This window comes from Pseudorasbora parva, chromosome 23, assembly GCF_024679245.1.
Source record: "Pseudorasbora parva isolate DD20220531a chromosome 23, ASM2467924v1, whole genome shotgun sequence".
Classification (NCBI taxonomy): Eukaryota; Metazoa; Chordata; class Actinopteri; order Cypriniformes; family Gobionidae; genus Pseudorasbora; species Pseudorasbora parva.
The window spans coordinates 35,034,564-35,049,850 of NC_090194.1; the positions used below are offsets into that span (position 1 = coordinate 35,034,564).

Sequence of the window (15,287 nt, forward strand, 5' to 3'; positions counted from 1 at the left end):
CGACTGACTCCCATAGTTTACAGCATTAGTTAAGTGTGTTTATTTGTTTTCCTTGAGAAAATGTGCCATATATTACTTGATATAGATCCAAAATTATCAATATTGAATCAAAATCGAATTGCAAGCTTGTGAATTGAATCATGATATTTGTATCAATGCATTGTGTGGTTTCATGAATAATTGTAACCACAGGCACAGTTATAATACATTATAATACTGATCTATTCATTGATGCACCTTTAATGCATTGATACACATGACAGAAGACCAATTTCAGATGTATCAAGGACTGCATGTATTATAATGCATTATAACGTACATTACGAATGCCTTTAGAATGCATTATACATAAAGGCTTTAATTAAAGTGTTGTAGTCCAGTTGTAATTATATATATATATATATATATATATATATATATTATATATTATTAACGTCACTTACGGTTTAGTATTGTCAGATGTGACAGATCTCAAGTGTTTTACAACTCCCCATTTTATGACATCCCATTCAACTTAAGACAAATCTGTAAATAATTCCTTCGGCTTTGCTTCAGCGCTCTTGTGTTTTGTGTTCGTCCAGTAAAGTGCCAGGCTTTGTGAAGATGATCGCACCAGAGGGGGCATTAGTTTTCCACGAAAAGGCCTGGAATGCCTATCCATACTGCCGCACGGGTGAGTGGAAAACCTTTTCATCCTTTTACCACACAGTCGATCACTGCCATATTTTTATTACATACAACATGTAATGAATGGCATATTGGGACAGGCATCATACATATACAATGTTTTTGATTGTTTCATAAAGTTCTCACATTTGTGAAGTATTAGGCAAAAAACATACTCTGCAAGTACGTAAATGCAGGCATGATACACTGACAAATTGTTGCTAAAGGATGTTGTTAGTAGGGATGCAGCGATTAATCCATTTCTTGATTAACTGCACTTAAAGCTACACTGTGTAACTTTTATAGTTTATTCTTAGCTAAAATCACTTAGTTCTTTCAAAAATATATGTGCTCATTAATGTATATTTACTTCTTTCAAGTAATAATGCATTCTCGTAATTTTATAATATACCATTGAAAATACATACGTGTTGAGGGTTCGGATGGCGGTCGCCATGTTGCTCCTCCATCTTGAAAGTACATTTGCCAAAGAGGGACATACCCGTAAATTCAAGCTTCGCCTTTCGCGTTTTTACACTCGATGGCACCGTGTCGCATGTGAAGAGGAGGCTGCTATATGATGATGGAGGATCATCACTCTTAAGCCCCTTTCACACTGCACGTCGGACCCGCAATATTCCCGGAGCATTGCCGGGTCGCCTTCTGTGTGAAAGCAACCACGTCCCGGAATTGATTACCGAATTCAACCCGGGTCAGGGACCTAGTAACATTGCAGGATATGTATCAGAGTCGCCAAGGAAGCGGAAAAGAGAATTAAGCCGGCAACGCAACGGGCAAATCAGCAAGACTAAAGTAAATACTGGAGTGGCCTTTCCAAGATGGAAAGAGCTCATGAGGAGCAACGATTTTAAAAAGAACGCCGACATTGCCTGCTTTCTTCTCGACAGGTAATATTAATTCAGCCTATTTGTGTATATTGGAAGTTTTATTGTTGCTTGGCTAATTATATCATGGTGTGCTGTGCATAACACTAGAACGACGTCTAGGATAGTTTTCCTCGCGTCAATGATGAAAAAGTTTTGTTTACCTTGTAACATAAATCCGTGTTCTATGACGGATAACATGAGATTAATATTTTAATTGCATTATAATTTGTTTGCCTTACGCTAGTGGTGTTGTACAATATACAGAATAATGATAGCACTGATTAAAGTTCCTTTACTAAGATTAGCTTGTATTTGTCTGGGAACCTGATAGCTGATGTTAGCAATTAACTGGTTAAAAATAACGAAAACGTAAAACTATTATTCATTTTACATAGATTAATTTGATCATAGATCATTTGGTAAATTAAATAACTGCAAATTATAATAGTTTTCAAAAATTACCTCATCACTTGAGTTGAAGCAACACTCACCGAAGAGGTCAAACTGGAAGCCATGACTAAATCAGCCACCGTAGGAGTTGAAACGAAATCGAAATTGAGAGGAGCAGAAACTATTATTCACTGGATGGTCATATACCTTTTCACCGCTAGATGGGGAAAAATTTCACACAGTGTAGCTTTAAAAACGTTAGTTATTTGACCGTAAAGGCTTTGCTAAACCGAGTGTTTTGTTTGCACGGAGCGGTCAGAAATGCAACTTGCACAAAACAAAAACATAGCTACACCAGCACCATCTTAAAGTACTGTGCTTATCAGGAGGCTATAGCCTACTGTACACACTGGATTAACTGTGGCAGAGGGACCGAACAGCGAAGCTTTATTTCCACCAGAGAAACGCCCAGAGTTGGCAGTCAGCTTTTTTGTTTTAAAGCGACCATTATTTTAGAACAAATTATTTTCATGTCGCCGCATTATGCAGTCACAATACAGAGATAAGCATCACGTTTATTTCGTGTTTCCTTCTTTATTAAAACGTTTAACACATTTGTTAACTATATTATGAATTATGACATATATTCCGACTGTCAAATATGTGGAAGTGAATGTGTTTTGTCGTTTAAACATCTTTATAATGATCATGTCATAACGTGCGATGAGTTTGCTATTCAGAGGATGTTTTCATCATGTAAATTCAACAATTTTCCCTGAGATACGCCTACATAGTAGTAAGTGGCCAGTGAAAATGGGAAGGAACAAACTTTCTTTCATGTACATTATCTGATGTGAATAAAACATTGTTTAAATTATGATTGAAAGCATTATTATTGTAGCTTCCATAGATATCAGTGTATGGAATATAATTTTAATAAACTATACAAGTCTTTTTTTATATAAGCTAGTAATTCATTTAAATATCTATTAAATTGATTAAACCTCAAATAAAAATTGATGTGGTGGAATAGTGATATGAAAAGCACTGAGTGTGTTGTCTCTGGCTCAGCGCCAGGCAAAGCACTGAAGCACGTTTGAATTTTGCAAGCAAACCAAAATAATAGACATGGCTTTTTCAGGCCACATGTAAAATTAGATTCATTATTAAAAAGTAGGGCTGTCAAAATTAACACGTTAACGCAAATTCGTTTTAACGGCACTCATTTTATTAACGCGCGATTGATCCGTGGCCCATAGTTGGAGAAATTGAGATCAGCCATAGATGTAAAGGATGCAGTAGCAAACATTAATAAGGAAAGAAAAGGGTTAACAATAACATTACTCTGAAACAAGTGCAGTTGTAGCCTACATAAGCTACCGTATGTTCTGTTGATTTTTTTATTAGACTCCAGGTCGAAAGAAAAGTGTCTTTTTTTCACTGAGCACATTCTCTGCAGTCTGAGCGCGATGCACTGAAGCTCCCGCCCGTTTCACACATACTCCGTCTGCAGTGCGTGTGCGGTGCGTATTTTTTCCCGTACCCATGTTAACGGATGACAGCTTTCACACTGCTCGCGGATGCTGTCCGTCAGTCCGTTCCAGGAGCGTTGCGTCTGCAGCAGTGCAGTGATCGTTTTCACACCGAGTCTATTTTTTGCTGCGCTGCGTTGCTGCATTAAAGCGACAGAACATTGTTCGCATTAAAATAAACATGTACTGACGCAAAAATCTAGTAATTTCACCACAGATGCATATCATTTAAAATATACTCTGTTTCAAAGTCAACACATGGCTTTTTTTTCTCAAGTAAAGCAACAAAACGACACCTTACCTGGCATTTAGGTTAAAAAAAAGTGCCATAATGGATAGCACTCGTACTTTCTTGTAGGTGAAAAGCAAAGTTCTTTTTGACCTGCAGGATTTTTTTTAAAAGGGTTTAAAAACGAAAGAAAAGACGAGAGTCGGCTGTTTTTGAATAGACTATTGTAAGTTTCTAATTTAAAATGTTTGTGATTTAAGGCTATAACCTATGTTTAAATGTTTTGCCACTTGTGTGAGCTAAATCTAAAGTATATAAATATGAATAAATGAATTTAATAAAATGTTGTTTAAATGTAGTAGGCTACGTTAATCTGACTTCTATTAAAGAGTAAACAAAGAGAATTGCAATTCTGACGAGGCATGTTCAGTAAAAACCTTTGGATTTTAAATAAAAACTAATGAATAAATGGTCATTTGTGGTGTGCAACACCGGATCAGTTGCGGACTGCAAACGCAGTATATGTGAAAGCACAACAGGGTGTGGGGCTCCTGCAACGCACACGCAACGCAACATGCACCGCACATGCACTGCAGACGGAGTATGTGTGAAACGGGCGTCACTCTCGCTCGGGTAAATCCTTAACACCATCACGATTACAGGACATGTGTTTTATTGAACTAAATACATTACAATTGGCTAAAACGAATACCAGGTTACTTTTCTGAACAAGAACCCTCCCGAGTCCGTTTTTCACACTGTTCACGTGTTCCTACTATATTCCTACTGGTGGAATATGGACCTCCTCCTCCAGGTATGGTGTGGTACTGCTGCACCCACAGGTCCGCATGACAGCTTTCACATCACCAGTTTTTCATATGAACTGTGCCCTGTTCTGAATTAAACTGCCAATGTAAAAACTCCCTTTATTTATATTCTTATAATGAGAGAAATCACTGCTTATTCTGAACTTTTAAGCTTAGGCTTAAGAGACATGAACTAGTTCTTTGAAAAACATCCTTTGATAAATGTCTAGTCTTCATCTGAGTATGGTTTCACTAATAATAAACGTACATTTGCATAAAGCATGCATATTTGTCCATACCCATGTTGATTAGAGTATTATTAAACTACATTTAGAACTGATAAAAATGTGCAATTAATTGAGAATTAACTCATGACAACATGCGATTGATCGCGAGTTAAGTCGTTGCCAATATGCGATTAATTGCGATAAAATATTTTAAACGATTGACAGCCCTATTAAAAAGATTATTAAAATGAATGCTTATGGATGACAGGTAGTGACCGTAACAGTTTAGTTTATTCCCCTCATATTGACATCATAGAGCAGAGGTCACCTTTCTTTAATTCCAAAGGGAGAGATGGACTTTTGTCTTTATTGTTATTTTGTGCTGTAATATTTGGTTACTGTGTTATTTCTAATTCAAAAGGAAGCAAAAATACTTCTAAAGAGTATTCATGTGATTTTATACATTGTTGTGAAATTAATGAATGCATAATAATCGTGAAACCGTGATTACTTATCAGACTATAATCATACCAACAAAATCTATAATCGTTGCATCCCCAGTTGTTAGTCAGGTAAGAGATTAAACATTAAACCTGAGCGAGCTTATGTACACTGAGAACGCACTGAGCACTTGAGTTGCATTATGAGCTGAGCTCTGACGTATGTAAATTGCATTAGTGCACTTAGTCGACTTTTTCAGCAGCGTTGGTTCCGGAAGTATTTTTTCCATTCATTTCTCCCATAGGGATTAAACACAAGTCTTTCTTTAATGCCTTATGAGCCATGAATCAAGGCCATGAGGTGAATCACAGCATTACAAACTTTGATTTGAAGCAAAAAATATTTAAAAAAAGAGACTGTGTTCATGGTGGCTTTAGGGAGGGAAAGAACTACAATCCCATGAAGCATTGCAAACACCATCAAATTAAAAATGGTGGAGAAATATAAAACTACCAATGTAAAAATGTCTGTCTGTCTGTCTGTCTGGCATTCTATCGTCTGTCTTTGTTCTATCTATTGTTCTGTCCATCCTTCTATCCATCCTGTCTGTCTGTCTGTCTGTCTGTCTGTCTGTCTGTCTGTCTGGCATTCTATCGTCTGTCTTTGTTCTATCTATTGTTCTGTCCATCCTTCTATCCATCCTGTCTGTCTGTCTGTCTGTCTGTCTGTCTGTCTGTCTGTCTGGCATTCTATCGTCTGTCTTCGTTCTATCTATTGTTCGGTCCATCCTTCTATCCATCCTATCTATCTATGTCTGTCTGTCTGTCTGTCTGTCTGTCTGTCTGTCTGTCTGGCATTCTATCGTCTGTCTTCGTTCTATCTATTGTTCTGTCCATCCTTCTATCTATCTATCTATCTATCTATCTATCTATCTATCTATCTATCTATCTATCTATCTATCTATCTATCTATCTATCTATCTATCTATCTATCTATCTATCTATCTATCTATCTGTCTGTCTGTCTGGCATTCTATCGTCTGTCTTCGTTCTATCTATTGTTCTGTCCATCCTTCTATCCATCCTTCTGTCTGTCTGTCTGTCTCTCTGTCTGTCTCTCTGTCTGTCGTTGTCTGTCATCCATCCATCATTCCATCCATTGTTCTGTCTATCGTTCTGTCCACACTTCCATCTGTCTGTCCATCCATACGTCTGTCTGTCTGTCTGTCTGTCTGTCTGTCTATCTACCATTCCTTCCATCCATCCATCATCTGTCCATCTATTTATTGTTCCATCCATTCATCTATCCAACTGCGTTTTACATGTGTCTTGACTGATTAGAGGAGTGTTCTGCTGCATCATAGGAAATGTAGTTTTTCACCACAAATTCCTCTGTTGAGCAGTTTGTTTTTGTGTTTAAAATCACAGTAGGCCTGTCTTTAAAGATTTATAAGTTATTGTTAAAAATCAATTTGTCTACGGAGAAAATGAATGGAGTTTTTACTTCCGGAACCGACTGTTGCGCTCTATAATGGTTTGCAGTTATGTGTTCAGAGTATGTTTTAGGCCTTAGACTCGAGTCATTTGTATTGGTCTGTTTTGACAGTGGAAATATGAATGTTTTCTGTGTCACCTGATTATTTTTCTTCTGTTATTTTTGCATGCTGCTCCATTCTCTTCAGTTGTGACTGTAAGTACGAAAACTAGCTGTCATCATGACTAGTTCACTCCAAACTTTCAATGCATGTCCATTTACTATGAAAGACACAAAATTAATGGAAAAGTCTTGTTGCTTTATTGTTTATCATTTCACGCTAGTTTTTGTCAAATGTTTTGATTGTGAAGTGCACATGCTATCTTTTTTTGGGATAAAAAATTATTTTGTCATTGCATGCAGGGACATTTACACTTCCAAGTGTGGTTTAAATGTCTTGAATGTTTTACATGTAGAACTTGGTGTAAAGCATTTTTATTTCCTGTTGTCTGGCTATATATTCCCTTAGAAACATGCACTGCCATCAGATGTGATATTTGCATTGCATGCACTGCCAAACCACATTTTTAAATGAAATAATGCTGATGTTTGTGACACAACCTGAACATAAACATGCATCCTCTCCTCAGAACGAATACATGAAAGATGATTTCATGATTAAAATAGAAACGTGGCACAAACCTGACACGGGCTCTTTAGAGAATGTGAGTAAGACGTTTCTTTGTGATTTGATGTTTTGAATGCATCTGTAACATCATGCTCAGGCTGATAAGTTTTTCGTGTTTGTGTATGCCCATTACCAGGTACATGACCTGGACCCAACCACATGGAAGACAGTGGAGGTCGTGCATATCGATATAGCTGATCGGTCTCAGGTTGAACCTGGAGTGAGTTCACTTTCCATCAGTCTAGAAACACTTTTTTGTGCTTTTCGGTAACATTACCCACTTCGAATTTAATGCTAATATATGGGGGTAATATTGTTGCTTTATTCCAAACAAATATATTGTTATCCACAAATAATTGTAAAGCGATTCACAAATCAGATAACGATAATCAGATAACGGCCATATCGTGCTGACCAGAGCCATTAGAGCTCTCAATAGTTCCAAACAACTCCGTCTTGTCAATCTGTTTAAATAGGATAGCAGGATAGACAAGCCTTTTCAGTATAGGCTATTAGCAGCAATGTCTGGCAAATATTAACACAATATGTGCATTGACTTCGCCAAGGCTTTACAGTAGCATTTAATTCTGAGGAGCGATAAAGAAGAGAAGAAGAGATAAAGTTTGGAACTATTGAGAGCTCTAATGGCTCTGGTCAGCACGATATGGCCGTTATCTGATTATATAGATATATAGATTTATATAGATCAGTGGTCGTAACTCTGTTTTTCAGCTGCACTGGCCAAAACGTGATTGGTTGGAGCGAGAACGTGCTACGATTGGTCAGTACGATATGGCCGTGATCTGATTGGCTTAAGTAGACGGTGGGTGGAGTCTACGTATTTGTGGATTATTTTTAGTTTAGACGCTAGAAATGTTTCAAAATCCACGTGCTGTGCTGCGATCCACAAATGCGCAAGACGAGATCCACAAATGCAGACGAAGCCATCAACAAATGCACAGGAAGCGATTCACAAATGAATGCAACTTATGCAAGGCAGAGTTGTGTGTTTTTGACATGTGTGGATTTTTTTGTTACTCACAAATATCATTGTATTTATTTGTGAATCTAATTTATTTTTGTGAAACTCCTGCATATATTTGTGGATCTCATTCTATTGATTTGAGAAATTATTTATTTTTTGTGAATCGCTTTACATTTATTTGTGGATAACAATATATTTGTTTGGAATAAAGCAACAATATTACCCCCATACTAATAGCCCATCCCTGCTGCTCATCCTAAGGTCAGATGGCGCTCAAAAATGGGCTATTGATATCCAACCAGTGCTAACTGTAATTTACAAAACCCCGCCTTCCGCTACAAATGCATTAGGGTGTTTTCCCAGAACTTTGGTGTCCACTAATTGCATGTGATGTCCTCTTTAATAAGTCACTTCAAAGCATCAACTAAATAACTAAGTCTCTTTGACATCAAAGACATCTTGAGAATTTTGATAGTGCCCTGGAATAATTTAAAGCTCTTTTAGTGGTCAACCATGATGCTTCTGTTTAGAGGTTGAACGATTTGTCGGTTTTGCTGATTAATCGGCACCGATTGCCGTTTGGTGGAACAATCGGTTATCGGCAAAAATCAATACCGATACTTTTTTTTTCTTTTTCGGTTTGCGTCCGTTGCTTGAGTGGCTGAGAAGGGATTTAAGGGCAGGGTCAGTGCAGCTCGCTATCAGGAGATTTTGGAGCACTTCTGGCTTCCATCTGCTGAAAAGCTTTATGGAGATGAAGATTTGGTTACAGTTTGAAAGCAAACTGTATCATCAAGCAGCCGATCAGAAATATAAACAAATCAGGAACCCCTTCCATTTCAATACATATTTTATTTTTATTGGATAATTTCCAAATGTTCTAAAAAAGCAGACAGCTTGGATTTATATAAAATGGTAACAATTTACAACAATATTAAATGTTTAACATTAATAAGTAATGCTTGTTGTTAGTTTTATCTATTAACCTTAGATAATGCACTATGAACTAACATGAATGATCAAGGTAAAATTGTATTGATCAAATATTAATACATGCTGTAAAATGTATATTGCATAATGTATAGTTAATGTGAGCTACCTAAGTTTGGTTTGAAGACAAAAAACATACCAAGCACAGTGTTCTCTCACCATTCCTGACTTCTAACACACACTATCAGAGCAGAAACGAAACCTGATGCTCTGTGTATTTCGCCTCCGGTCGCATTCATAGGTAAATTTCATGAGCTAACTTCGTCTATTAGATCAAAATATCTGGAAAGCCCATACGTTTTCCCACCCATAGACCCTCCCCTCGACGAAATCAGGACAGAAATGGTTGAAAGTGGACAAGAGAGACCGCGTTTGCTTGTAAAATTAAGCATAATTAAATTAATAAAATTATGTATTAGGTTATTTCAAAAACGTAACAATTCCTCCACCTGTAGCAAACAATTTGGAGGCATCATGAGCCTAAAACATGCGCATTTGATGTGCACTTTGAAACTATTTTTATTGTGCTGTGATTTGGGACTTGCTAATCCTTATCCCACATGCAGTATTTAGGCTGGCTAGTGTGTGATTTGTGATTCAGCCTTTAGCCGGTGTGTTACATAAGACTGGATTAGGGTGACATGACATTAGTGTGTGGACCATTGCCCTTCTGACCTGCATTCCTCGAGATTCACTAGTTTAAAAAGAAGGCTCCTTATCTTTACTCTGTCTATTGCAGGAAGACCTGAGCCTTCTCTAAGCAGCAGATTTAAAAACACCCTCAAGAACAAACAAACTAGCAGCCGGTGCTGTGTACTAGCAGACACGCACATCAAACATCAGCTGCTTTGAATAAATCCAAATACGTTTCCATGTGACCTCGGTCTGGCTTTGTGCCGAGCACATAAATACAGCTGCGTCCGTTTGACTTGAGTCCAGTGTAGTTGTGGTCAGGTGTGTTGACTAGCTGGGGTAAACTTGTTATCTGACCTGTCGAAGGCCGCTGAACTGACTGCTTTTCTCAGGCCTGAGCACTTTTATGCTTCGTATCTTTTAATTAGTTAAGTGGATCAATCCTGGTTCAGGTTAATCCGTATTCCCATATGTTCACTGTACTTAGCACAGAGGTTTGAGAGATTAAAAGGTAGTGCACGGTATGTGGAAAAAGACGGAAGTCTGGGGCAAATATGGAAATGGTGGGAATTCCCATATTGGAGGTGGTGGGAAGGTGTGTTTTTAAGATAATGGATTGTTAATGACTTTTCAGACACATTTAGTGACTTTTTAGCATCATTACTCCAGTGTTCAGTGTCACATGATCCTTTAGAAACCATACTAATCTGCTGATTTTCTGCTCAAGAAATATTATTTGTCGAGATTGAAAACATATTTTTTCCACCCAGGATTCTTTACTGAATAGAACATTTGAAGGTTTTATCTTTGATTTAAAGGTGAACTATGTAGTATTTTTGCAGTAAAATATCCAAAAACCACTAGGCCGGTGTTATATTTTGTTCAGTTGAGTACCTACAATATCCCAGATGTTTCCAACTATTTGTAAATTGTGAGAAAATTGCTATTTTAACTAAGGACAGGGACGTTGCAGCATTGCATTTGAGAGAGTCGCCTGTCAATCGCGTCATATCTGCGTTACCCTCGGTTTCGGCTTTTATTTGGCAGGAGCGCTTTACTCTTAGCAGTGTGAACAAGTGAACGCACGGAGTAACGTCATAACATCGTTTTAAACACACTTAAATGTATCTAATATGATAAACAGAGCTCCATTACCTCAAAATCATAACCGGAAGAGCGGATCTGTGCAGGCGCCCGGCAAATGAGTCCCGTCCCGTCATAATAAAAGTCCCGGTATTCGCAAGGCGGGTATTTGTTTAACAATCGCTCCAGCAGCTTTGCTCAGGTCCATAACACTCGGTCCTGCTCTGCTTTAGACTACAGTAACGTTAATAACCGCATGCATGAACGTGATTTCTGCCCGAGTCCTATTTTTCACCGGCTGTGATGAGAAGACCACATCTCCCAAGATGCTGCGCTCACATTTTGCGTCATCAAACTACGCATTTGTTTTGCATAGGCGCCCTCCAGTGGACAAAAGCTGCATAGTGCACCTTTAATGTGTCCTTGATGATTTCGTTTTATTATCTCAATCAGCCCAAACCTTTGAATGGTAGTGTATGACGTAGGCTTGCTACGCTAGTCTGTGTTATCAGTGTTTAGACTCCACACCGCTTTCATCACTTTCGCACCATGGCACCGCCCCCACCGTCATTTTGATTTTTTTTAATAGTAATAATAAAATAATTTAGTTCCGTTAGAGAACAGACAGTTGGCTACAAATAGAAACTGAACGTGTCTGCTTAAACCATGATCAGAAGTGTCGCAGCACAAACGAAGCAGGAGTCAGATTTCATTCATCAGAGAGTGAGGAGCTGACAGAGATGATCGCAGAAGATTTGGTTTCAAAGCTAAATGTAAAAGCGCCTATTTAAGTTAGGTTGTCATTGTACTGATTTGTTGTTGTGTCTTTCATTAAGAATAATTGGCTAATGAACCCAAAGTTCAAGCAACCCGCCCCCCAAATTGGTGCAAATTAAAAACTGAAGCTATAATGTGCGCTGCGACACAGAGCACGCATTTACGGGGAAATGTTAATTTGCGGTGTGTGCGCACTGGCGTGTTCATGCATATGGAAGCTTAAAGGGTCAACTTTCATTGAAATTAATTGAAAGTTATTATATAATTATTGATTTAAAAGCCCGGTCGGTGTTGTCGCACGTCGATTAACCGGTGGGAAAATTTCCTCCGTCACATCCCTAGAATGATAGTTTCCCTGCCAAAAAAGTCAACACTGGTTTTCATAAATGTTGTGAACAGCAAATCTATCATGTTAGAAGGATTTCTGAAGGATCATGTGACACTGAACTGGAGTAATGATAACCATAAAAGAAAAACATTATTTTAAATTGTAAAAATATTTAACAATATTTCTGTTTTTACTGTTTTTTATCAAATAATTGCAGCCTTGGTGAGCAGAAGAAACTTCTTAAAAGTAATTTTATCAAACTTTTGACCAGCAGTGCAAAAATGTAAATATTGTTTAACTTGTGTATGGTGATTTTTGTCAGATGACACAGGGCTGGCACTAAACAGAATGCAAATACAACGTCATGTCATATGCAAATTTATTCATTATGCCATCTAGTGAAATTTTGGCAAGATTTTGAGCAGGCTTTAGCTACTTATCATTGAAAGTAGTTGACAATAGAAATCACATGAAATGTAAGTTCTTTTACAATGTTTCTGGTCTTTTTTCCATAAATAATTGGTAATAATTTATAGTTTTTCATCAAAATGTAATATCCTTCTCTTCTGTGCTGATTAGACCAAAGCAGTGTGGAGAAATATTAACCATAAAGGAAATTTAAGTGATCCAAATTGTTGTTCTCTCAGGATTATAAACCAGACGAGGACCCAGAAATCTTTCACTCAGAGAAAACAGGCCGAGGACCTTTAGGACCGGACTGGAAAGTGAGTTATTTAATTAATGAATTAATTCATTTATCAGTCATTTTAGTTCCCTTTTAACTCTGTTCTATATGAAGATCTTGTGTGATTTCTCCCCAAACAGAAAGAGCTCTTGGCTAAGCCAGACGCCCCTCGTATGTGTGCGTACAAACTAGTCACTGTCAAGTTCAAGTGGTGGGGTCTTCAAACCAAAATAGAAAACTTCATCCACAAGGTAACAATCAACACCCATTCAAGCTAGCACTTAGCAACTTTATCATTTGTTCACCCATGTGTTTTTCCAATCATGTATGGGACACAGAAAGGGATATAAATGGTCTAGAGTCCTCTTTTTCATGTGAGCACCTATGTGATGTATTATTAAAGCATTAAGGGCTCTACTAGATTAGGTTTTTCTGCTTGAATGTTGATAATTTTCCGCATATTCTCCAATTGTTACAGCTCCTCTCTTCCCAATCTATCAGTAACACTCTGTTTAGTTCCTGTATCTATGAAGCCCCTCCTTCTGAAAGTACAATGTGCTCTGATTGGTCGGCTGGAGCAATGTGTTTGGTGTGATTGGTCAAGCGCTTTGGACATGTTTGGCAAATGTCCCCCTCCTTATCATAACTGCCAGTCTCAACACACTACTACCGAACTCAACTAGGCCCCGTTTCTTTATTCTGCGACTGGCTTGTGCAGAACTTATTTGATGTTTTTTATGCTCAAACAGCAACATTACACACTAAAGAAAGAAAAATGTAAATATGTCAAGTTGTGTTGCACCAAATTGGACGTTAATTATATCAAGCATTTGTTTCTTATGCGTCTTCTCATTGACATCAAATCTGAAGTAATGCATCTCATATTTAAGATTTGAGATGTCTGTGAGTTTGATAATTCCCTCTTTATTCTGCCAATCTCACAATGCTGTGGAATAACACAGTGTTTTTCATCTGCGTTTGCAGCAAGAGAAGAGAATCTTCACCAACTTCCACCGTCAGCTCTTCTGTTGGATTGACAGCTGGGTGGAGCTCACCATGGCGGACATCCGCAGGATGGAGGAAGAGACGCAGCGAGAGCTGGAAGAGGTGAGAATGGCATTATGGTCTGAAGCACGTATAGCTTCCTCCATTGCATTTGCTCCCACCCATCCATGGCAGACCTCCTCACCCCAGCAGTCCAGATCATGAAATGCTATACTTTCCACATTTTGGTTTATTCATGAATGTCTTTAATTGCGTAGGTCTCTGCCTCCAGCGTCACAAAATGGAATTGATAAAGTGAACATTATCAAAAAAGTGTCACAAACCTCAGTTCTTTTAAAAAAATAATGACTTGCATCAAATAATGCCATTATATCCAGTGAATGTTTGTCATTTACCTCTCCTTAGACTAAAATAGCCATTTCAACAATGCTAGTTGAATGCCGTTGCTTCGTATGTTTGTAATTATGTGCAACAAAGCACAATGCAGTTGAGAGTTGTGTTGGCTTTTATTGTATGTGCTAGTGTTGTCAAAAGTACTGACTTTGGTACCAAGTAGATACTGAAATTAAAAAAATATTGACTCTGCGTACTGAGCAGAATCGTAAACACCTCTGATTGGCAATTGTGCTCACACGCTCATCTGATATGTCTGTGATTGGCTACAATGATCAACGCACTGGATCGTTTGAAAGCACACAGAAGTGTTTGAAAGTGGGAGTGTTTGGAGCGTTGATTAGCGGAGACGGTCTTTCAAACGCTCCTGTGTGTTTATTTGATGTATGTTTACAAAAAATTTTTGCAGCGCTGACCGTTGTTGCCAATTGCAGACATGTTTGATGAGCGCGTAAGCACAATGGCCAATCAGTGGTGTTTACGATTCCGCTCTACAGCGCTTAAAGCAAATCCCGAAAGTCAGTACTTTTGTCAACACTGGGATTTGCAGTCATTAAATTCTGACTACTAGATCTATTCAATAGTGATGCAGGAAACACTGAGCCTAAGTAGCGTATTTTTCGGACTACAAGTCGCACTGGACTATAAGTCGAATTATACTGGACTATAAAGCCAGCATCACACCGTACGCGCAAACGTTGGCAGGGCAGAAGCAGTGTGGAGAGCGAGAGCCGCGTTCGCTTGCTGTGTATAATCAGCCGCAGAAAGAAAGTTTGAAGTAAGTAAGAAACTTGTGAGGGATTGGTGAAAAGCAGAGGTTACTTTAACTGTAATGAAGAAAACATAGAAAGCTAATCGCGGACTGAAAGCAAGATGTTCAGAGCTGAAGGAACAAGTCCACAGATGGAGCTTGAACAACGCTCTGCTGGGAGAGGCTCAGCCGCGCGAAACAACGTTTGAATCATTTTCGGCTGAATATTTTACTACCTGGAGTTTGTAATTTGCAGAATAAGATCTTCTTTTCGGGGGGCATTTTGTTTGTGGTCAGTCTTTCTCAGTTGTTGTCTTT

At 38.2% G+C, this 15,287-nt stretch overlaps 1 protein-coding gene across 1 annotated transcript in view; it reads left to right on the forward strand.

Moving 5' to 3' along the window:
• The window catches only part of pitpnb (phosphatidylinositol transfer protein, beta), a 44,989-nt gene that overhangs the window by 14,971 nt on the left and 14,731 nt on the right, over positions 1-15,287 (forward strand). Inside the window, exons 4-10 of the mRNA XM_067433883.1 lie at positions 582-673; positions 6,860-6,867; positions 7,302-7,376; positions 7,476-7,559; positions 12,783-12,860; positions 12,961-13,071; positions 13,805-13,927. Of these exons, the coding sequence (XP_067289984.1) occupies positions 582-673; positions 6,860-6,867; positions 7,302-7,376; positions 7,476-7,559; positions 12,783-12,860; positions 12,961-13,071; positions 13,805-13,927 (571 nt within the window). The remainder of the gene's footprint in view (positions 1-581; positions 674-6,859; positions 6,868-7,301; positions 7,377-7,475; positions 7,560-12,782; positions 12,861-12,960; positions 13,072-13,804; positions 13,928-15,287) is intronic.